This window comes from Spermophilus citellus, assembly GCF_964194105.1.
Source record: "Spermophilus citellus genome assembly, chromosome: 6".
NCBI classification, from domain to species: domain Eukaryota; kingdom Metazoa; phylum Chordata; class Mammalia; order Rodentia; family Sciuridae; genus Spermophilus; species Spermophilus citellus.
In genome coordinates, this window is record NC_138187.1 from 22123774 (window position 1) to 22146226 (window position 22453).

The 22453-nt window shown below is 52.1% G+C and overlaps 2 protein-coding genes across 4 annotated transcripts; one reads left to right on the top strand and one right to left on the bottom strand.

Moving 5' to 3' along the window:
* Positions 1-235: 235 nt before the first annotated feature.
* Positions 236-3752, top strand: HSD3B7 (hydroxy-delta-5-steroid dehydrogenase, 3 beta- and steroid delta-isomerase 7). 3 transcript variants are annotated; one of them, XM_081299867.1, is made up of 7 exons: positions 236-379; positions 788-959; positions 1195-1350; positions 1625-1733; positions 1860-1905; positions 2086-2248; positions 2730-3752. In XM_081299867.1, exons 2-7 carry the CDS (start codon positions 794-796, stop codon positions 3143-3145), a joined length of 1056 nt encoding a protein of 351 aa, XP_081155993.1. In that variant the 5' UTR covers positions 236-379; positions 788-793; the 3' UTR covers positions 3146-3752. The 3 variants fall into 3 exon arrangements, with proteins under 3 accessions (XP_081155993.1, XP_081155992.1, XP_081155994.1); XM_081299866.1 differs by having other exon boundaries at positions 237-379; positions 1806-1905; XM_081299868.1 differs by having other exon boundaries at positions 244-379; positions 840-959; positions 1806-1905.
* Positions 3753-6920: 3168 nt separating this feature from the next.
* Positions 6921-22182, bottom strand: STX1B (syntaxin 1B). The gene is made up of 10 exons (XM_081298262.1): positions 21909-22182; positions 13901-13975; positions 13584-13683; positions 13422-13496; positions 10639-10712; positions 10175-10283; positions 9908-9981; positions 7781-7918; positions 7569-7679; positions 6921-7304 (listed from the first exon to the last, which is right to left on the bottom strand). The coding sequence occupies exons 1-10, from the start codon at positions 21936-21938 to the stop codon at positions 7224-7226; spliced, it is 867 nt and encodes a 288-aa protein (XP_081154388.1). The 5' UTR covers positions 21939-22182; the 3' UTR covers positions 6921-7223.
* Between the last annotated feature and the right edge of the window lie 271 nt (positions 22183-22453).

Sequence of the window (22453 nt, forward strand, 5' to 3'; positions counted from 1 at the left end):
GGGCCTCTGGGCTCCTGGGAGATCCAGCAGGAGGGAAGGACTGAGGTCATGCAGTGGGAATGAGGTCACCCTGCTGCTTTGATCCTATGGGCCCCCAAATCCCTCAGCACCCACCCAGCAGGTTCTGGCTTGTCCATCCTCTCTCCCCAAGTACTTCGCTATAACCAGATACCGGTGGAGTGCTGAGTGACCACCAGGTGGCACCCTGTGGCAAGAGAGTGAGGGGCAGAGGAGTTGGAGGCTGGGCTAGCCTCCGTTCCTGGAATAGGCCAGGAGGGAGGAGAAGCGAGCGGAAGGAAGACGGTGTGTGGCTGGCCAGCCAGCCCAGGAGACCGCCTCCCCGGTGGCCAGTTTGGGCGCCCTGGGACAGTGGCTGCAGGTAGGCAGAGGTGATACCAGGGTTCAGGCAGCCTTTCCCTGGTTTGAGCCCTTCCCTTGGTCCTGGCCTTTCCCACCTTCCTATACTTTCTCCTTTCCTCCCCTTCCCACAATGCCCTGTCTCCCCACCCTTCTTTTTTGTCCCCAAACTTCTCCCCATCCACCTCAATCCCTTACCCTTTCTGTGCCCCAGGCCCTTACTCTTTTAGTAACTCAGCAGTTAACAGGATCAGAGGGCAGGTAGCCTGGCTGCTGCCCCTACCACTGCAGCCTCCAGGAGCAGCTCTGCCTCCCCACCCTCTGTCATGGAGCTCTGGTTCACTAGGGTGCCAGGCCCCTTCTAAGAGTAATGAGTAACCGGGGCAGGTAGCAGCAGGCAACTCAGATGAGCCAAGGTTTCTCCCCACAGCTGGGCATGGCAGAATCTGCACAGGCCCCGAAGCTGGTGTACCTGGTCACAGGTGGCTGTGGCTTCCTGGGGGAGCATGTGGTGCGAATGCTGCTGGAGCGGGAGCCTCGGCTCCGGGAGCTGCGGATCTTTGACCTGCACCTGAGTCCCTGGATAGAAGAGCTGAAGACAGGTGACTACAAGGAGAGGTTGTCTTGAAGAGGGTATGGTCTCCCCCATTCCCTCCCAAACCGGGATACTCCCCTGCTTGGTGGAAAAGATGATGCCTGCTATGCTGTTTGGTCCACACGGATGGGATGAATGAGTCACTTGGAACATGTGGCTCCCAAGGGTGTAGGCTTAACCAAGCAGCTGGCTGATGACCTCGAATCTGACATTGCCTCTGGCCTCCCCGGCTTTTCCACCAGGGCCCGTGCAGGTGACTGCCATCCAGGGGGATGTGACGCAGGCCCAGGAGGTGGCAGCAGCTGTGGCTGGAGCCCATGTGGTCATCCATACAGCTGGGCTGGTGGATGTATTTGGAAGGGCCAGTCCAGAGACCATCCACAAGGTCAACGTGCGGGGTGAGGTGCTCCCCACCTACTCTAATCTTGCATAGGACACTCCCTGGCACATGGCTTGATCTTACCTCTCTGTTCCCCCACCCCATTTGACCTTGACCTCCTTTGATTCTCATGTGACAACCTGTACTATTGAAAGCCCTGCCCCTGTGTGATCATTGTTCATCCTGTCCATCCTCACTCCACCTGTTCTGGTTCTCCCTGGACCTGGGGTGGGCAGGGGAAAGATGCAGAGAGGAAGGAAGCCTCAGCTTGGATCCATCTTCTTCTTCCCCAGGCACACAGAATGTGATCGAGGCTTGTGTACAGACTGGAACTCAGTTCCTGGTGTACACAAGCAGCATGGAAGTTGTGGGACCTAACATCAAAGGACACCCCTTTTACAGGTGAGCTAAGATCCCCCATTACTTAAAGAATCCACTTCCTTAAGCATTGAGTCTTCCTTTTACCCTCACTAGGGGCAACGAGGACACCCCATATGAGGCAGTACACAAGCATCCCTATCCTTGCAGCAAAGCCCTAGCTGAGCGCCTGGTCCTAGAGGCCAATGGAAGGAAGGTAAGCCAAGAGACAGAGATGGGCGTTGGGGGTGCAGCCAGGCCAGCACAGCCTGACTTGCAGGCTGCTTTGCATTCTGCCCTGTGGGCCTCTTATCTCTAGCCTGAGGAGGCTAGTACAAAGGGGAAGCTGCTAGGTCCCAGGTCCTAATAGTGTTTGTCATTTGGCTTTTGCCATCAGGTCCGAGGGGGGCTGCCTCTGGTGACTTGTGCCCTGCGTCCCACCGGTATCTATGGTGAAGGCCATCAGATCATGAGGGATTTCTACCGCCAGGGTCTGCGCCTTGGGGGTCGGCTCTTCCGGGCCATCCCAGCCTCTGTGGAGCATGGTCGGGTCTATGTGGGTAAGGACGGGGCTAAGCAGGAGGAGACCAAGAACAGGGCAGGAGAACCTGCTTTGAAAGTGGGTGGGACCCATGTGGTTCTGGGAGGGGCAGTCTGTGCTCTGACTGGAAAAGGATGGTCTGTTCACAGGTGCAGGTAGATGATGATTATGTAGGCATTGTCTGCATGGACCGCAAAGGAAACAGTATCCCTGCTATTAGGGAATGCTGACATAAAAAGCTATAGGCTGAGAAGATTGCAGGCATGGAAGCAGCAATTCCCCAGGAAAGAGAGGGGTAGCATGTACACAGACCAACTCAAGAGAGCAGTGGCCTCAGGATCTGGGGAAAAAGCAGCCATTCCCAGGCTGTGGTAGAGATATGGGCAGCATCTAAATGGGTCCAAATAAGGGGTGGCTTGTGCATAAGCTGGTCCAGAAAAGCAGCATCTTACGTGATTGCAAGAGCCCTTGGAGGCATAGCCACTTCCCCTCACTGGCAGGCAATGTGGCCTGGATGCATGTGCTGGTGGCCCGGGAGCTGGAGCAGCGGGCAGCACTCATAGGCGGCCAAGTGTACTTCTGCTATGACAAGTCACCCTATAAGAGCTATGAAGACTTCAACATGGAGTTCCTGGGCCCCTGCGGATTGCGTCTGGTGGGCACCCGCCCACTGCTGCCCTACTGGCTCCTAGTGCTCCTAGCTGCCCTCAATGCCCTGCTGCAATGGTTGCTGCGCCCACTGCTACTCTATGCACCCCTGCTGAACCCCTACACACTGGCTGTGGCCAACACTACCTTCACTGTCAGCACCAACAAGGCACAGCGCCATTTTGGCTATGAGCCCCTGTTCTCATGGGAGGACAGCAGAACCCGCACCATTCTCTGGGTGCAGGCCATGGAAGGTACAGCCCAGTGATGGTGGGGCTGGGGCCTGGGGCCATCATGGCATATCCACCCAGGTCTCTAGCCCTCACACCCTGGATGGGATGGAATGGCTGGATTTCAGAGCTGAAAGCTCTGGTGCCATCTAGCTGTCCCAGAGCCCTCCATATTTTATGGCCACAAACTCTTTGAGTCTGGGTTGTGTTCTTATGCTTGGTTCCAAGTTCCAGGGCAGGGTTTTCTTCACTCTCAACCCAGGCCTGCTGGATGTTTAGCAAAAAACTGATTTCCAGATGTTCTCACTATGCCATCCCACTTCTGATTCTCAAGCACGAAGTGGCCAAGGTTCTAAAGACTGACACCCAAGTGCCTCTGGACTAGGTTCAGATTGAAGCGACTTCTCTGGTTTCTCCCTCCACCTCTGTCCTCAGGGCATTATCTTCCCATTATTTAAAATGATATATCACCTTTAGACATTTTCTTAATTCCCCTCAATGAAAGCTGAGAAAATCAGTGTTTTTTCACTTCTTATCCCTCCTCCCAAATTGAGATCCTGCAATATTATTAGCTCTCTGCCTGAGGATGTCTCAGTAATGCTGTACCTTGCCAAGCCCTGTATTAAAATCCTTTTCCAAGCCTGTGTCATCAAGTCTGTCCAGCAACTCTGCCACCCACTACCCCAACAAGTTTCCCCTCCCCACGGCGCCAGTCCCATGTGGGGACAGAAGGAAGTGAGCACACAGCACGCCCGCTGTTGGATTGGTTGCTATTTCTCCCGTCCCACGGGGCCCGACCCGGCCCGGGAGGGGGGTTGGGGGGCTCTGGGGACAGGACATGCAGGGCTGGGGGGTAGAATTTCCTGTATTTTATCCATTTGCAACTTGGTCACCAATAGAGAGAAATGAGACTGAGGGCTAACAGGAGAGGGTAGCCTGGCTCTGGGCCCCCAGCCAGGCCCCAAGAGTCCTGTCCCCTCTAGAGAGGGAAGGGAGAGAGCTCTAGAAACCAACGGAGAAACAGAGAAGGGGGCAGGGGCTCATGTCAGCAAACACAGCTACATCACGTGACACGCCAGCGACACAGAAACACACGCCAACGCACACAGCTGCACAGCGGGCAGGGGGCAGGTGGGAGAGAAGGGAGCCGGGGGCCACCCATCTTGTCCTCTGCGGGGCGGGCTGGGGGGGCAGGGTAAATGCATAGAACACATCATGTGTACACGCTCAAGGCGTGGCATGAGCGTGCGACGACCCACGGGCACATGGGATGGACACGCAGTGTGCTTCATGAGAGGCCGGGATGGGGAATAAGGGAGGGAAAGCACTGAGCCCTGGCCAGGCCTGGGACCACCCACGGGGCACATGGCTTGATGGCTGTAGATGCATGGAGTGTGGGCAGCACACACTTGTCTGAGAACATGCAAAAAATTCCAACCCCTAGACAACACTCGGACACACATAGACAGCAGCCAACAAGCAAACCTATCATATAATGTGTGGGACTTTTAGAAAGCTAGGGCACAGCAGAACCTCAGGGATCCCCTGGTCCACCTAAGGCCCAGAGATGGGCAGCTGTGAGCCTAATGCTATTCAGAGGCAGGAACAGCACTCCAGCCTCAGCTCCACTCTTCTGGTGAACTTCAATGCTGTGGGGCTTCTGGAAACACCTGGGCTGAAAGGGGGTCCTGGCTGGGAAGCAGGAAGGAAGAAGGGGGCTGGATGTTGGGATCAGCTCTGACATCTCCATAGAAGCCTGGGATGGGAGCAGGAGGGCTGCAGTCAGACTCCGGGCAGACTTCCTGTCCTGTAGAAGGGCATTCTGGGAATGGACAAGCAAACTCCCTTCCTCAGGACAGCTGATCTGGGGTTTACATACATGTGGCCATATTGACACAGACACACCCAGGATGGGCAGAACCTAAACAGTGAGGTAGGGAAGAGGTTGGCTGTCTGAGTTGTGGGGGGCTGAGAAGAATGTGTTCTGGGAGGTCACATTTGCATGGGCTCTCATACAAACATGCAAACATACACACTTTGCATGATGTGGTAACCTGCAGTCTACACGCATAAACCAGAGTCCTTCAGCTAGTACACAGGTATGCCCCACCCCAGGGCAGGGCAGATTCATGTACTTTGTATGTTCAGCCTATTTGTTCCTGGGCCATTGGGAGGGGGTGGGTTTCCAACACTGTCCTTTCCCCCATCTACCCTCTACTATCACCAAATACAAAACCCACCAACTATGCATATGCTGTCTACACCAAAAAGAAGAAATTAACCCTTTCCTCACCATCAGAAAACCAAGTCTACATCCCTCAATCTCACCCCTGGTGTGGGGAATGGCCATTGATGATATTTCAGCAGGAGAGGTGTCTAGGGGATGGGGCCCAGGACTTAACCCACACTGGCCACTCCAGTAAATCTGAAATCAACAGTTGCCCAAACCCAAGTTTCCTGAGGAAGAGCCCGGAGCATAGGATAGGATAGTGAGGACAAATGCTTCTCCCAGGTTCAAGGGGAGTGTGGAAGAGGCAGGAAGGGTCAATGCCCTGATTTTCCATCTGACTGAGGGCAGCTCTTGACATCTCACCTCATCAGTAACATCCCTACAAATGTCTTTCTAGGAGGCATTTGTGTAAAAATGGGTACAGACCTGAAGGGACACCATGCCAACATCAGCATGCATGGGTGCCCCAGTATACATGTTATGCCTGAGTGTGGCTACCTTCCTGGGACCTCCTCAGCCTTGATATGTGTGAGTACATTGAGCTGTCACAGATTCAGGCCTGTCCCTGGGCAGAGACACAGAGAAAGATAAGGATCTGGGTATGTGTGCACAGGGGCCCTGAGGTTGGGCAGGGCAATGTGGATATAGCAGTGTGTGCAGCCACATTGGTCAGCAGCTCTGCAGAGAGGGAGGGGGACAAATAAATCTGGATAAACAAACCAGAATAGGGCACATGTCCTTAAAAACAAACAAGTGTATGTGTGTGTACACAGGGGACAGAAACACACTATGTAGAAAGCCCCTAAACAGACATGCATGCACACACACGCACACACACACACACACACACACACACCCTCACACACTGTATTCCAGGTAGCATAGAAATATAGATATCTGTACCCGCCCAAAAAGGTGTCCAGTCCATGATGTGGAGGGCTCTAAGAAAACTTATCAATACTTCAGACAAGACAGATGTACTCACACGCATACACACGTACCTCCTATCACCTATTGGGGAAAATGCGTGTCTATGTAGGCCAAGCTAGGTCATTTACAAGTATATATACTTCCATTCACCTCTGGGAATCTCCAAAGCCCACAACACACACACACACACACACACACACACACACACACACACACACACACACCCTCCCTAGGGCACACAGCAGCCCCTGGGGTATCTAAGCCAGGAGGGTTTGTTCTAATCACGTGGAGTGTCTGCCATGGCCCATGTGTCTCTGGGCCTCCCTGAATCCTTTGAGAATTTAGAACATCTGCACACACACACACTACCCGCCTCATTTGTAGCAGACGGGGGAGGAGGTGTGAGTGGAGGAATTGCTGTTGCATTAGGTTCAAACACTCAAACACAAAATTCCATGTACACAAACTGTGTGTCTACAAATCTGTGGCCACACACATACCCACACACACACACCTATTCACTGAAGACAAACCAGGGTGTGGTGGGCTGCTATGTTGTACTCAGGAACAGTCTACACAACAACCCAGGTGAAGGGGAAGCTCAGACCACACACAGACTCAAGGTGGGGGCAAGAGGGGTGATTTGGTGCATCTACACATCTACACATGTACACACACGCTGGGGTGTCCACACGTCTCGAGCATGTGCCGGCGGCATGCATGTTGGTGTGCATGTGTGATCACGCCTGCTGCTATCTACGTGCGGGGGCAGGGGGTGGTCCATGGCAGGGTGAGGCCCAGGAACTCCAGGGTCTGCCGTGGGTGGAGGAGGGAGTGGGGTTGCCTGGGTCTGTTCTGGGGGTGAGCTCGGAGCAGGGGATGGAGTGAAAGGGGTGGTGGGGGTATTGCTCCCAATGTGGTGGGGGAAGGGTCTGGGAGAGAGAGGGGTGAGGGGCCTACAATCCCAGCGTCCCCCCAATGGATGACGCCAAGACCACCCCCAGCACCACACAGCAAATGATGATCATGATTTTCTTCTGCAGGTAGAAAGATGAGAGAAGGAGTGAAAGACAGAAACAGAGTGATAGAGAAGGAGACAAACCAACAGACAGATGGGGGAGAAGACGGGGGAGGAGGGTGAAAGGTAAAAGGGGAGAAAAAACAGAAATAGGAAGAGGTCAGAGCCAGAGATAAGGCCTCTCACCCGATTTCAACACTCAGCTCAGCCTTGGCCTGAGCCCAGCCCCACCCACCAGGCTCCTGGTCTCCCTGCCCCCATCAGGCCACCTGCCCTGGCTCACCCTCCGCGCCTTGCTCTGATATTTCACAGCTTTCTTGGTGTCGGACACAGCTCGCTCCACATAGTCCACGGAATGTTCCACGTTGTACTCGATGCGGTCAATCATCTCCCCCTGCAGACAGAGGAAGTGTGCACAGGGAGAATGGGGGCTGGGCTGGGAGACAGAACTTGGGGACCAGGGCAGCTCCTGGGGTGGCATGGCAGAGCCAGTACCTGGCTTTCCACAAGCATGGCCATGTCCACGAACATGTCGTGCAGCTCGCGGATGCTGGTTTCCAGTTTGATGATCTCATTGTGCCTCGTCTCAATCTCATTCAGTGCCTGCTTTGTCATCTGCGAGTCCATTTTGATCTAGAACCATGGGAGTGAGGGAAGAAATGCAATTACCCTTTGCCCCTGTAAGAGCTTCAATTCAGCAGCCAGAGAGTCTAGGTTCAAAACTGAATGTCATTTACTAGCTGTAACCTTGGGCAAATTTAACCTCTCTGGGCCTTGGTTTTCCCACCTAGAAAACATGGATCCTAACAGCGCCCGCCTCACTAGGCTGTTGTGAAAATTGAGTGAGTTAATATGTAGTATATCAGGGGCTGGGATGTGGCTCAGTGGTAGTGTTTGCGTAGCATGCATGAAGCCTTGAACCCACGGCTTCAGGCATGCTAGCAAAAGCTGATAACCCCGCCCAATTCCTTGGCCACGCCCCACGCCTCTGGTTGGCTCTGGACCCAACCCACCCAGCTGCAGCTAGGTCGCGGAGCACCATTAATAAATAAATCATAAATAAAACATAAATATTTCTTTTTAAAAAATCAGTATATCAGTTGGAATACCTGGCACTAAAAAGAAATTTTGTTTGATTATAAGAAATAAGACTTGTCCAGAGCCCACCACCTTGCCCAGGAGCTTCCTCTAACACGCACACCAGGGAAGGAAGCCCAGGGAAGAAAGATGTCAAAGGCAGCAGGTGAGAAAGTGGCCCAGATGAGAAGGCAGTGTGCCCACAAGTTGCCTAGAGCCTGCATGAGATGAGGCAGGGGATAAATAATAGTAAAATGTACTACAGTCCTTGAAATTCAAGTCATGGGGAGAGACTCCAATTCACAGTCGATCTCCCCTGCCCCCAAATTCCTGGCTTGAGCTGGTCTACTACTAACTTGCCAAAGTTTAGACCATGTTAAGCTACTCCTTTTCTCTAAAGCCTTCAGGACTCCCCACTACCTCAGCCTACACACCTTTATTTTGAGAGTCAAGGCCCATTCTCCCTTTTTAGCACACACTCTTGCTCATCCTATAAGAATCAAAATCACCCAGTAGCTGTTTGGTAAATTGTCTCCTCTTCCTGTTTTTTTGCTTTGTTTCGTTTTTTTTCAGATTGTTCTCTTTGCCTATTTCCCCCTGTCCAAAATCTCCTTGCTTCTTGAGAGACTGCTTAATATCACCTCGCCCAGGAAGTCCTCCACAGCCCTCAGCCCAGGTCCTGACCACCCTGCTTTATAATGATGGGTTTCTATTGTAATGATGGTGGGCCAGTTGGCAGGGTCAGCTCTTGTCCATTGAAATGACCCCCTTGGAACTGTCCACCAGGTTTCCTCCATTCTCATACAGACAGACAGATGGCCTGGCTGCAGGTGTTTGGAGAGAAGGAGCTAAATGGCCCACAATCAATTTGCCCAAAGTAAATTCAACAAAGACCAATTATCCAAATAACAACTTACTGAAAACTATTAAGACAATCACAGTGCATACTTTAAAGCTGGTAAAGAACCATTACTCAGACCACTCGCCTTCAGAAGCAAAAATAGGACTGGGTAGGCCAGGAAAAAAATCCATAGGGAGAAAGAATTGCGGTTAGGGGAAAGCTCACCGAGTCACATATAAAACAAGGAAAGGAAAGTGTGCAAAACTTAAGCAAAACTAAAACTTATGTTTTAAAAATCTTCAAAATGTTCACAAATGCACCATATGGTGAATGGCATGCTTCAGGTGGGGAGCATGTAGTAGATCTGAGTAGTGGAGAGTCCTGACTCTCATACTAGACGGTGGAGTCAAATCTTTCTGAGCCAGATTTCCTCATCTAGGCCCCCCTGAGAGTTGTGGAGAGGATGAAAAGAGTTAGTAAATGTAAATGTGTAAAGTGCTTAGAACAATGCCTGGCTATTGTTTGCCAGTTTTATGGGGATGCCTTCCTGCCCTGCCCCCACGGAATTTCCCAGTTCCTCGTCCAGTCTGCCCACTGCTAGTTAGTTATTCCAGGGTGGACTTAGGACCTAGGTCCAACCTGAACTTGGGGAGGAGAGGCAAAGGATTTCCAAAAACAGACTCCGCCCCCACCCGGGGGCTCACATCATCCGTGAAGATGGCCAGTTTCCCGCTCTCCAGCATGTCTTCCAGTTCTTCATTGGTCGTGGTCCTGCCGGCTGTGGGGAGAACCGACTATCATCTGCTCAGGGACTGGGCCTGTCAGGGGCCCTGAAGTGGTGGGGATGGGGCAGGGACCCGGGAGTCCACCCTCCCAGCCGGCTTGGGTCAGGCGTTCCCCTCCACAGAGAGGAAGGGCCTGGAAGGGCGCTTGGGCAGCCGCGGGTAGTAAGGGGCAAAGGGCACACGCACTGATCTCCAGCTGTCGCTGGATCCGGTCCTTGCAGCGGTCCCGATACTTGGACTGGGTCGCGTTATATTCGGTCATTACCTCCACGAACTTCCGGGAGAGCGTAGAGTGCTGGGGGGTGGGTGTGGGGGGACAGACACAGGGTGTCAGGGAGCCCAGAGGGAAGCAGCACGTGGAAGTTTGAGGAGGGGAATGGCCTCAATTAGTTTACGGGCCTCTCTTCAACTCGGCCGCGACCCTAATGCCTCACAAATTCAGACTCTTATTCCCCCACTGGGTATCTCCACCCTAAACCAGCGGGTGACCCCCCAAAAGTGGCTGGGTTACGCCCACCTCTATAACCCCGCCCAATCCCTTGGCCACGCCCCGCGCCTCTGGTCGGCTCTGGACCTCCTGCACCCAACCCGCCCAGCTGCAGCTAGGTCGCCAGATCCAAGTGCCGCCCCAGCTGGGCCCCGCCTCCTACCTGGGTCTTGCGGATGCGCAGGTCCGCGGAGGAACGGTTCAGTCCCTCCTCTTGTTCGATGCTTTGCTCGATCGCTGCGAGAGAGAGGACGCAGTGAGGCACAGGAAACCTGGGGCATGTGGGTCCCAGGTTTATGAAGGATCGACACGGGGAAGCAGGCTCCAGGCCTGGGAAGACGTGTCATGCCCATGGCGAGAGAGGGCAGTAGAGAATCCAGGCTTAGGGGCAGGCCAGCAAAATGCACAGATGTTTGTGGGGTTCCAGAAGGCAGGTAGATTGGAAAGTTGAGGGTCAAAAGGTCACCAATTAGAAGGGGGGCTAGACAGGGGCAGAAACATACGCTGTGGTTTTTGTTCTTTTCATTGGGGTGTTTTGTTTGTTTTGTTTTTTGGTACAGGGGAGTGAGCCCAGGGGCACTTTACCACCGAGCCACATCCCCAGCCCTTGTTCCTATTTTATTGAGAGACAGGGTCTCTCTGAGTTGCTTAGGGTCTCACTGAGTTGCTTAGGGCCTGGCTAAATTCCTAAGGCTTGCTTTGAGAACCTCCCTTCTCAGCCTCTCTAGCTTCTGGGATTCCAGGCCTGTGCCACCTTGCCCAGCTATTGTTTTAGTTTTGAGACAATGTTTCATTAAGTTGTCCAGGCCAACCTGGAACTTCTGGGCTCAAGCCATCCCTCCTGCCTCAGCTTCCTAAGTAGCTGGGCAAGTCACCACACCTGGGTCCCCTGTGAATTTTTGGTGGAAGGCAGACACTTCCAGGTAGGTGGGGTTCTAGAGGCCACCCTTTCCTTAAAGAATTCTAGGGCAAACAGATGGATGTTTCAACAGAAAAACAGCCCTCCCCCTGCTCTTCGAGGTGATCCCTGTCCTGGGAGTTTCCACTTCTAAAGGATGTTCTGGGAAAGCGCACAGATTAACTGGGATTCCTGCTTCTGGATCATGCACTCCTGACACTATCATTCAGATTTTTTAAAAAAGGAGCCTGCAGTAAGATCTACTTTAGTAAGATCAGAAAATGCAGCAGGAATGAATCACCAGGCCTTCTCAGACCTCACAGGGCCTCCAGGCCATTCCTGAGAACATCACTTCTCTGTTTTGCTGGCAGCAGGGAAGGTATGGGGCTGGATGACACCCCAAGGATCCCCTGCCAGCAATAGCAGGCACAGTGACTGAGTGACAGTTCTGGCCCAGCTGATTCAGGAAAATCACAGGAACACATATCCAGGGATACTGGAATCTGCTGTCCCAGCTTGGGGCCCTGTTGTCAGCTTTAGGGTTGGAGCCAAGTTGGGATGGAGGGGTCTTTTACTGTAGGTCACTGATTTTTTTTTTACAATCATCCTGGGGGTTCAGTGATACCAGCTCATGCTTCAAACTAGAAATGAGTCAAAGGGATGAAACAGCTCTTTCAAGGTCACACTTAGGGCCTCAGTTCATGTCTCCAAAAAGAGATTGGAGGAGATGAGAATCTTCTCTTTTTTTCTGGAGATATGGAGGGTCAGCTTCTTAAACCACTGCCTCTCTTATTTCTGGGTCTATTCATGAACCCTGAATCACAGAGCTCTCCTCCGGGTCTTCTGAAGAGCATTCAAGGTCGGAGCTCAATGAGCACAAAGAAATCATTGAGCTCAGGGGTTTTAAGCTACGATCTAGGAGGAACCAAGCTTTTGAGAAGGAACCTCAGGGGCTATTGCAGAGACTGAAGGGAAAACCAGGCAGGTAGAGGCTCCCAAACCCAATTCAGCCAGAGCAATCTTTTATATGTTTCACATGTTGAAGGGTTTTTGTAAGATTTCATTAGAAGAAAAAGATTTTTATGCTAAAAAGAGAAAAGGAAAGAAAAAGAAGGCAGTTTTGAAATTGGTGTAATTTCTCTTAGTATACCCAGGAGCAAGCTGAGAAGGAGGAACTTGTCCAGAGTGAGTTAGAGTGGAAGCTGGATTCCCTCTGCCTGGCTTGGCTCTTAATGTGACCCTCGGTTAGGGCACTTTCCATTCCAGCACACTCACCCGAGTGCAAAGGACTTGATTTTATGAATCAGCACCAGAGATTCACATATGGCCTCCCCTTGAATCCGGGAGGACTTGGAGTTTCTGTCCCCGGGACCAAGGTCAGCACTGTCAGGCCAGACATCTCATAAAGTTCCTTTCCCCAAAGCCTGAGACATTAGAGGTGCTTGGCAAATATTTCTGATGCTGAATTATTATGAGCACACAAATTACCATCCCGGTACCACTGCTATTCCCCTGGCACCAGCAGACAAGGAGGTTCCCAACCCACAGTGCTTTGGGAGAAGGTGGTTATTACCAGCACCCAAGTCCTTAAATTAGAGTGAATACATGAGCATTTGGCAAGTCCCTCCTGAAAGCTTGCCAGCCCCTGATGTCAGCCACACAGTCCAATCTGTCCTGAGCCGAGGATACCAATTCAGAAGCATTTGCTGAGCCCACCTACTGGGTACTCAGTGCTAAGCTAGGGACCTGTTCAGGAGGAATGAGGACTTAACAACACCAAAGCCGCTTGGAAGATTCCATTTTTCTGATGGACCTTTATGCAGAGCTCAGATGCAATTTAAACAGAAACCTTTCCTCTCCCTTATTTTCCTCTCAAGTGTTTTTCTCCAAAGAATCTGGATCAAGTGGGCCAAACCAGGCTTGGGTGCTTTCTCACCATTCAGGAATCTAGCTCCTGGAAGTCTGTGGACATTCCTTAGAAAAGGCCAGTTTTGTCCAGTGGAGACAGAGTTCTTTTTTTTCCCTAGTAATGGGACTGCATTCCTCACCTTTCAACTTGGACCGAACCTTGTTGGCCGTCTTCTTGATGTCTGCAGTGAGGTCCTCCAGTTCCTGTTTGGTCTCTGAGGGGAGGGTGAGGAGGGTAAGTGAGAAGTCTGGGTGGGACCCCAGGCCTCCCCCTACCACTGACACCTGGTGGCAGCACTCACTCTCATCTGGGTTGGGGGCGGCCAGGATGGCACTGTGCTGTTTTTTCACCTGCTCTACATCTTCCGACAGTTTCTCAATGCAGCCTCGGATCTCTTCCACCTGGAGCAGAAAAATCGGTGATACCCAGTCAAGTTCTTGGGCCAGATGAGGGGATCCAGGGTAATCAGCCAGGGCAGGAAATAGGCCGGACATAGACGGATTGATAAAAGGCCAATGAGAGTGAAGAATAGAGAAGGGGGGGGGGCGGTGCTCAGAGAAAAGAAAATGGCTGGCGAAGGGCCAGGTTCTGGGTCTGGGGCCACTGGGGACTCATCACCTGTTCAAAGAACTCATCCATAAAGTGGTCCCGATCCACGTGGACGACCTCCTCCTCATCATCACTGTCTTTCGCCTGCAAGGCAAAGGAAGGCTGAATCCGTGAGCTGTCCCTATCTTGGTCCCCCAGGCTGGCTCTCTGGCCCTCTTCCCTCGACACATTTATAGATATTCTAAGCTCAGAAAAGAGGTCTTGGGAGGGGTCCTAAGTAGGGGAGATGGCAAGGGCACCTAAAGGGGGAATGAGCACCTGATATACCTTGTGGAATAAGGTCCTGGAGACCAGGGTAGCTGATAACTCAAAGGACACCTTGGAGGGAATTAACAAAAGGCAGGTGGATGTGGCCTTATGGGTACCTGGAATCTGATGGTATTCAGGGCTGCTGCTACTGACCCATCAGTATGAACATATTTCAATATTTTAACAACCAGCTAAATGTCAGCCTTGCAATAATTGGCTCTGGGATCCAAGAGGGACTCTGGAATGGTGTCCCAGGAGCCTGAGTGTCCCTGACATCCCCAGCAGTGGCTGCCCAGGCCTCACTTTACTCTGCTACTATTTCCCCCCTGCCCCCACCTGACCAGCCATGTCCCCTATGCAAGGTCACTTCACTGCTAGCAGCAGGCGCCAAGCATGGTGAGGCCCAGTGAAGGCTGGGTGAGATGCAGGCAGCGCCCAGACCTTCCTAGTTCCCTGCAGCTCCCCCCAGCACTCTCACTCCCCCCTCAGCCTACTCTTTTTCATGTATTCACTCTCTTTTATCCAACCCCTTCCAACTGCACACCCACCTCCTCTCACTGGCTTGGATTTCCCAGTCGCAACCTGCAGCTGCTCAGCCCTCCACCCTCAGGGCTCAGAGACACAAAGGGATTCACCCACCCACACCACCATCGCCACCAACAGACAGACCAGTGACACAGACAGAAGTGCACACAGAAATAGGCCCCCGACACCCACGTGGAGACACGCTGTCATGTTGAAGCTCACCCGCACACAGACCCAACCAAGGCTGCACGTGGACACACAGACCTTTGGGCGGTGTCCCTGGGGACATTGAGGAGGGCCCTGGAGGTTTGTTCTCCCAGCCTCTCTGAACCTTGGGTTTGCACATTCATTTAGAGCTGGGCAAAGGGCACAGGGAGGGCTCCCCAGGGCTCTCCACTCCTGACTCCAGCTCTTCTCTGCTTGGGACATAGGTCTGAGGGTAAAATCTGAGCCCATCAAGCTTAATTGTGTCTGGAGCCCTAATCAGCCCCAGTGGAAATTTCAACAGAGTTCATCCTGATTTCTAGAAAGACTCTAGCCAGAGTTCGGACAGAAGTTCATTTGGAGCCTGAATGAAATCAAGACAGGATCCAAACGGAATCTAAAGAGAAGAGCTAACAGGGTCTGAGTAGAATGCAGTCAGGCCCTCGCAGAAACCAGACAGGCTCAGACCAAACTAGGCTAGGCTCAGACAGATCCCAGACAGCTCAGATCGAACCGAGACAGGGCCAGATGGGACCTCGATGCAATCCAGACAGCCGAGAGAGTGTGGAATCGGCAGATCCCCGACAGCATGGGAAAGAGCCCGCACAGCCCAGAGGAGCCCTCCCACTGGACGCCCCCAAAGCCGCCCCAGTCTCCTGCCTAAGTCCTGCCCCAACAGAATTTGAGGGATTCTCCACACAGACTCCAGGCCCACACCAAGTCAGAACACATGTCAGACACTTGAAGACAACACCAAATATCTGCCTAGAGAGGTGGGTGCCTCTGTCACAGCCCATAGCTGCCCCCAGAAGGAGGAGTGGCACAGGTGGATCTTGGGGACCCTGATAGGACTTGTGGCTTCTCAAGCCTCCACCCCAGACATTGGCCCTGAGAGGTTCTGGGATGTGGGGCTTATCTCTGAGGACCTGCTGGTCTCCCATGATAGTTTCTAACATCTCAGTCCTCAGAACCCAACTACCCTATGAGGCCTCCTTCCCCTAGAGCCAAGAGCCTTGCTCTGCCCCTTCTGTTTCTGCACACTCACGCAGCCTTCGCCCTACCTCACAGGGTCAGGACACCCTCACTAGCCTTAGTATGTGGGAACTTTCCTGATCTGTCTTTCCCTTTCCCATGCCAACTTTAGGAAGTCCTTCCTAAAGTCTGATTTCACTCTCTCTTCTTGTTCTCAGAGCCACTTCCCTTAGATTCTTCCTAGAGTATCTTGGGCTACCTGTTTACTTGCCCTTGAGAGAGGAAGAAAGGTGGAAGGGTGCAAATATGATTTATTTGGAATAATAATTATGAAGAGAGCTAAGAGTTAATAATAATCCTTCCTCTGCATTCACAAACACTTTTACACCCATAATCCCTTTTGATCCTCACCATCATAGCTAGCTCTGTGAGAAAGCTGAGCAAACATCATTATCCCCATTTTACAGATGAGGGAACAGGAAGTCACAGAGGAGAAAAGGAGAGTGATTTGCCCAAGGGCACTAGGCTAAACAGGACCAGGACCTGCCTCCTCCCAAGACCTTATCTAAGGCTCCAGGTCCGGTCCCCACTCTCAGTGACTGTCATCAGCTCCTCTCAGGTCAGCTCCTGCTAAGGCCCACAGTGAGTAAGTCTCTGTGTCCTGAAACCTAACAAAATGTTATCATTTGACAGTAACTTCTGTATAAGTCTTACACTCTAGTTATCTTTTTCAATCTTCATTAAAACTCTGTAAGGATCATTGGCCAACATAATTACAATTATGACAAACACTGAGACAGTGTTTTACAATGTGCTGGGCACTCTTGATATATTTATCCACTTAATGTTTATAACAGCCCTCTGAAGTAGAGATTATTATAGCTCCCTTTTATCAATAGGGAAAATGAGGCAGTGGGGGCTAAAGAACTTGCCCCAGGTCCCCAGCTAGAAGGCCATGTGACTTCTCCCTTCCCAGTCCCAGTATCTGCATTTAGTGAAGGCAATAATGTCCAACCCCCCACGGTGGTCAGGAGGGGCAATGAGATAACGTGGGGAAAATGCCCAATGCTGCAAGACAGAGATTAATAAGTGTTTGATGAGGGTTGGCTATTACCCCCTGCCTCTTCCACATTACAGAAAAGAAACAGTCTCAGACAGTTCACCTTACCTGCCTAAGGCTTCATGGAAAATAAAGCCTTATTATTAAGGCCTTAAACCTGAGACTGTCAAATCCCAGGTTTTTCCCCAACCATCCTTCTGAGGATGACAGTCCCTCTATTCCTCACTGGACCAAAGAGCCTTCTCTGTTGTTTCCTCAGTACTTTTGATCTCCTGTGGCCAGGACAGAAAATCCGTAAAATGGGCCCAGGGCTGCAAGAAGAATCCAGCAGCTAGGTCTTCCAGCCTCCTCTTGACTTGCTGTGTGGTCCTAGCCCTCCTTTCTCTGAGGTGTCGTTGTTTAATAATGAGCATATATATCTTTATTTTTTTTCTTTTTTTGGTGTGACACGTTTTAATGCATGTATGTACATACTGGTAACAGAGAAAAAGAATTCGATTGATTTCACATATTTGACATTGGACAACCAATAAATGCCCTCTGCATTGCTACCACTAATGTAACATTTAATATCAGTGAGAAAACTGTGCTATTGTAGGCAAGTGTTCTACCACTGAGTTACACTCCCAGCCCACCTGCTATTCTAAAGATAAAATAAATTTAAACAAGTTCTAATAAACAATGAGCACATTTCTAGAAATCAGGCAAGCCTAAAAGAAATCAGGCTATGAGAGTACTAGGCAAAGATGATCAAATGTGTCCTAGTCCACTTCATGGTGGCCTCAGATGGACAATTCAAGTCTCCATTTCCTCATGGGCAGAATGAGGAATATAATAATTTATACTTGTGTAACACACAGTACCAATGACCATGAGTTGGGCCTGGATACAAGTGCTTTGCATTTCTTGTTTAATCCTTATAACCACCCTGTGAGGCAGATACCATTCTTATTTCTTACTGATAGAAGAGGGAACTGAGATAAAGAGACTAAGTAACTTGTCCAAGACTATTCAGTGGATCGGGTGCCGATGGGGTCGCAGTGCCTAGATTTGGACCCAGGCACTCTGCTCTTTACTGCCCCCCAACTGCTTGAGTGCTTGGGAGGATTAAGGGAGTTGGCGCTGAGTTCTGGAGCACATTCTAGAACTGTCTTGGCAATGGGGGAGCATCCAACCCAGGCCTCCTCAGACCCCTCAAATCCAGGTGTTCCACATCAGAGATACCAAGGGCCCCTGTGTGTGTGTGTGTGCGTGTGTGTGTGTAAACACACACGAGTGCCTGTGCATACTAACACACCCTGCTCACCCATGCTCCTCAGCATCGTTTGATCTAGAGACAGCAGCCTCTCTGCCCACGCCCCCCTCCTGCTTCTGTCCATCTGTCTCCCTGGCCTGGGCCGCTCATTCCTCCCTCCCTTCTGCCCCCCCATGGTCCAGCCTAGCCCTCTCACCCCGACCTCTCTCCTCCACCTTCCCTGTCTGACCCACCTGCTCCCGTCCCCATTTCCCTGCCTCACTGAGTCATTCATTCATTCATCTAACAAATAGGTACGATTTGTGCCAAGTTCTCTTCTGGATGCTGCTGGAGATACAGTGGCAAAGAAGATCGGCAGAAAGGTCCTGCCTCCAAGGAGCTGACACTCCAGAGGCGGGGTTTGGGGGGAGACAGACAATGAAAAATGGACAAGATAATTTCCAATTGTGATAACTAGCAGGAAGGAGATAAATAAGAAGATACAGAGAAACAGGTACGAGGAAGACTTCAGATAGGGTGGTCAGGGAGGGCCTTTTTAGGGAGATATTTGAGTTGAGCCCTAAAAGAGCCAACTGTACTATAAAGTAAGGGATACGGCACCCAGGGCAGAGGGAACAGTGTTCTGGGCAGAGGGAACAGCATTCTAGACAGGGGGAACAACATCTGCATATGGGAAACAAGTGCAGAGACCCTTAACACACATTTGGTGTGTTTGAAAGGCAGAAAGAAGCCGGGGGCCTCTAGAGGACACCCACTCACTGCTGGGGTTCTCTTGGTGTCTATCTGCACCCTCCTTCGTCTCCTCCTTCTTGCTTCTCTCCTCTTCTCCTGGCTTCCCACTCTATGTCCCTGCACGTACCCCCTCTTATCTTCTCCTCCCCACTACCTTTCTTCTCTACCTCACTTGCTTGCTTTTCCTCCTCTGGAGCCTCACCCCAGCTTACTCCTTGGATCTGGGAACTCCCCATCCATATCCAGCCCAGCACCTCCCAGTTCCAACCAAAAGTGCTTGGTGAACTGGAAAAAAAAAAACTCTGGTTCAACCCCAGCTCTGACAGTGAGTTATGTGACCTTGGGTAAATCATTTTTCTCCCCTATGGTTCTCAGTTAACTCCAAAATAAATTAGAGGTTATATCCTGCCTATTTTAGGGGGCTTACATGGTACTCAAGAGGAATATACAAGTCGTCTGTGGAAAAGCAACCATAGAGCACTGCTGTGCCCCAGGCCCCCTCCGAGACACTTTATGCAGGCCAAACTTGTGAAACAGGTACTATTCTACTCCCAGTTCATATAAGAAGAAAGTGAGGATCAGACAGGTTAAGCAACTTGCCCAAGGTCACACAGCAAGGAGCAAAGTTAGGATTTGAACCAGACCACTGGCTCCCAAGTATGGGTCTTCAACCACTGAATGTTAAACAGACTGGAGAACCCCTTGGGAATGCTAAGGACCACTAGAAAGACAATAAGACCCTCAGGCTAACATTCCTTCCCACTACTGAGCCCTCACAGAATCTCAGAGACCCTCTTTTAAGGGCTCCCGATGCCCATTCAGTCTCTCCTGCCTCTCAGCGCCCTGTGGGGAGATCTTTCTTTTCCTTGCATCCTGCCAGCTTCTTTCTGAGCCCCACCTACTACCCTGCCAAATCTCCAGTCTCCCAGAGCTGTGACTAACACCAGAGCCATCAGCATCCACTCAACCCCCGAACCCCACACCATTCCAGCTCCCCAACCTGGGCCCCAGCAACCCAGTCCCAGGTTCCCTCACCTGGGGGTTGGGGGCCCTGACTCATTCAGCCAGGGAATGAGGAGCACTCCCCACCCCCACCTCCTCCACCAGACCTGTCTTAGCCTCTTCCCTCCTTCTCTATAATTATACCACAATTCTCCCACCATCTCACCCCAACCGCTTTGCATTTTTCTGGGTTTTGGAGACAAGGAACAGACTTGGCTGCAAAAGATTTGGGTTCAAACCTGCATTCCTCCCTTTGTGCTAGTTGTGTGACCTTGGACAAGTCATTTAACTCTCTGGGCCTCAGTTTCCCCAACTAATAATGAGGAAGTCTCTCAGTCCGCCTACTTATCCAGGTTGGTGGAGATTATGATGATAACGGGCTTTGTAAACTGCACCATGAGGGAAAAGGGAGTTTTGAGGAAGGATGCTGAATCCAGCCGACCTGGGTTTGAATCTAGCTATGTGACTTTGGTCAAGTGACTTAACCTCTCTGGGCCTTTGTTTCCTTACTGTACAATGAGATAATATTAGTACCAGCTTCATAGGGTTGCTATGAGGATCAAAATGATTTAATATGTCTAAAAAATTCAGGATAGTGTTGATGATTATCATTTTTGTCATTTTCCTCATGCCTGAGTGTATATGCAGTAAAAGTTTAAAAGAAATAAACCTTTTGATTCCCTCTCCATAAACGGCAGTCACTGCCTCCAAGCTTGTGTCTCTCTGAAAGCTGGGTCCCTGCCCCCTAATCCAGGGGGCTCTCCAAAGACAGAGCTCTTTACCCCCAGTGTCAAAACTTCTGCTTCAAATGCCAGGAAAACAGAGACCTCTGTCAACTTGGCAAACTGGAAACCCACATCCGAGTCCAACACCTGCCCCCCAGACGTGCGTGGTGACCTTGGGCAAGTCCCTTCCTATATCCAAACCTCAGTTTCCTCATCTGCCAAATGGGATAATAACCTCGGAGGTAACCATTGTCAGTCTCTTGGTATAGATCCAATACATCAGGATACAGTGGCCACTGTCCTGAGCCAGTACCTTTATTAGCATAGCACCACAGGCCAGGATCTTATAGCAGACTGCCAGCTCTGCCTCCTTGGGACCCAGGTCATTTCCCTAAATGCCCCAGCATCTTCTCTGCTTCCCAAACCATTCTCACCCAAAGCCCCATTCCCCAACCCTTCCAAAGAAAAGCTTCCTCTGCAGCCTCCAGAGCTGCTTCCCTGGTCTCCCAAACACAACTAACTACCTGCCTGGCTGGACACCTAGAGCCAGGCTTCTTCCGGCCTGCAGACCGAGGGGCCCATGTCAGCCTGGCCTGACTGCTCAAGATGCTCCGGTTCCCCCCAGCACAGCACAGCCCATGTCACACAACCCAATTCTGTGACCCTATGCGTGCAACCTCCTTTCCTCTCCCACCTCGGAGGGGTCACCCGGACTCAGGCCCTAGCCCTCTGGCAGTCTCCTGGGGCCAACCCTTCTTTCCCTGTCTCTGACAGGGGCCCCCTCCCCACCAGGAGCAATACACGAGTGCACACACACTCACACACTTCATTCACTGCCAGGTGTTGGCATCCAGTCCCAACCTGTGTCCTTCCTCATTGCACCCCCCAAATCTGGGTCCTGCTACACTCTCAGCCTGGCCCAATAACCACCCCAATCCTTCTAATTTGGCAAATCTGCTCCCAGGATGACAGTACCCTCCAATCCTCTACTGACATTCACTCTCTCCCTTCCCCAGGTTAGACCCAGAGGGCCCTCCTGGAAACATGGGGTGTCCAGGGCCCTGAGACCTCTCCTGCCACCTCGTGTCTTAATGGCCTCCAACCCCTTCTAGCCACTGTCCCCAAAATGCAGGTTCACTGGAGACATCAGGTGCCTGGAGATACTGGGGTGCCCCAGCTCCCAGCCTCCAGTCTCATCATTCGCCCCCACCTCCCAGCACCTCCCCCACCCCATCCCCACGCGCTCCCCAAATATTGGGGTCCCGCCCCCCGTCCCCCCACCCCCAAGCTCACACTCCGCAGCTCCTGAGTCCGATCCTTCATCCTGCGACGGCTCCTCCTCCTCCTCCTCCTCCTCCTCGTCCTCCTGTCTCTGCTGCTGCTCTCCGCCTCCCACCTCGGAGCTGGAGGCCGGGGGTCTGGGGGCGCCGGGGGGCGCCGGAGCCGCAGAGAGGGACCTGCGGGAGGGGACGCGGGCGGGGGCAGTGGGCCGAGGGCCGGGCAGGGACAGGGGCCTGGGCCGGGCTCAGCTCTGCCTGGGCTGCGGTGGCGATGCGGCTGCGGCACAGGGTTGGATGGAGGGATGCGGGAGCCGAAGAGCGGGGGAGGGGGGCGGAGGGAGGTGAGGAGGAAGGGAGGGAGGGGGGACCAGGAGGGGGCGGGGAGCAGGAGGCATGCGCAGCGCCCAGGGCTGGGGGCGCCTGGGGGTTGTAGTCCGGGGAGGGGGGGACCCACGGGGAGGGGGACTGGAGAGGCCTAGAAGGGGGTGGGGGAGGGCAGAGCCAGAGAAGCTGGGAGAGATGCAGGGAGACAGAGGAGATGCTGAGACAGGCACCAAG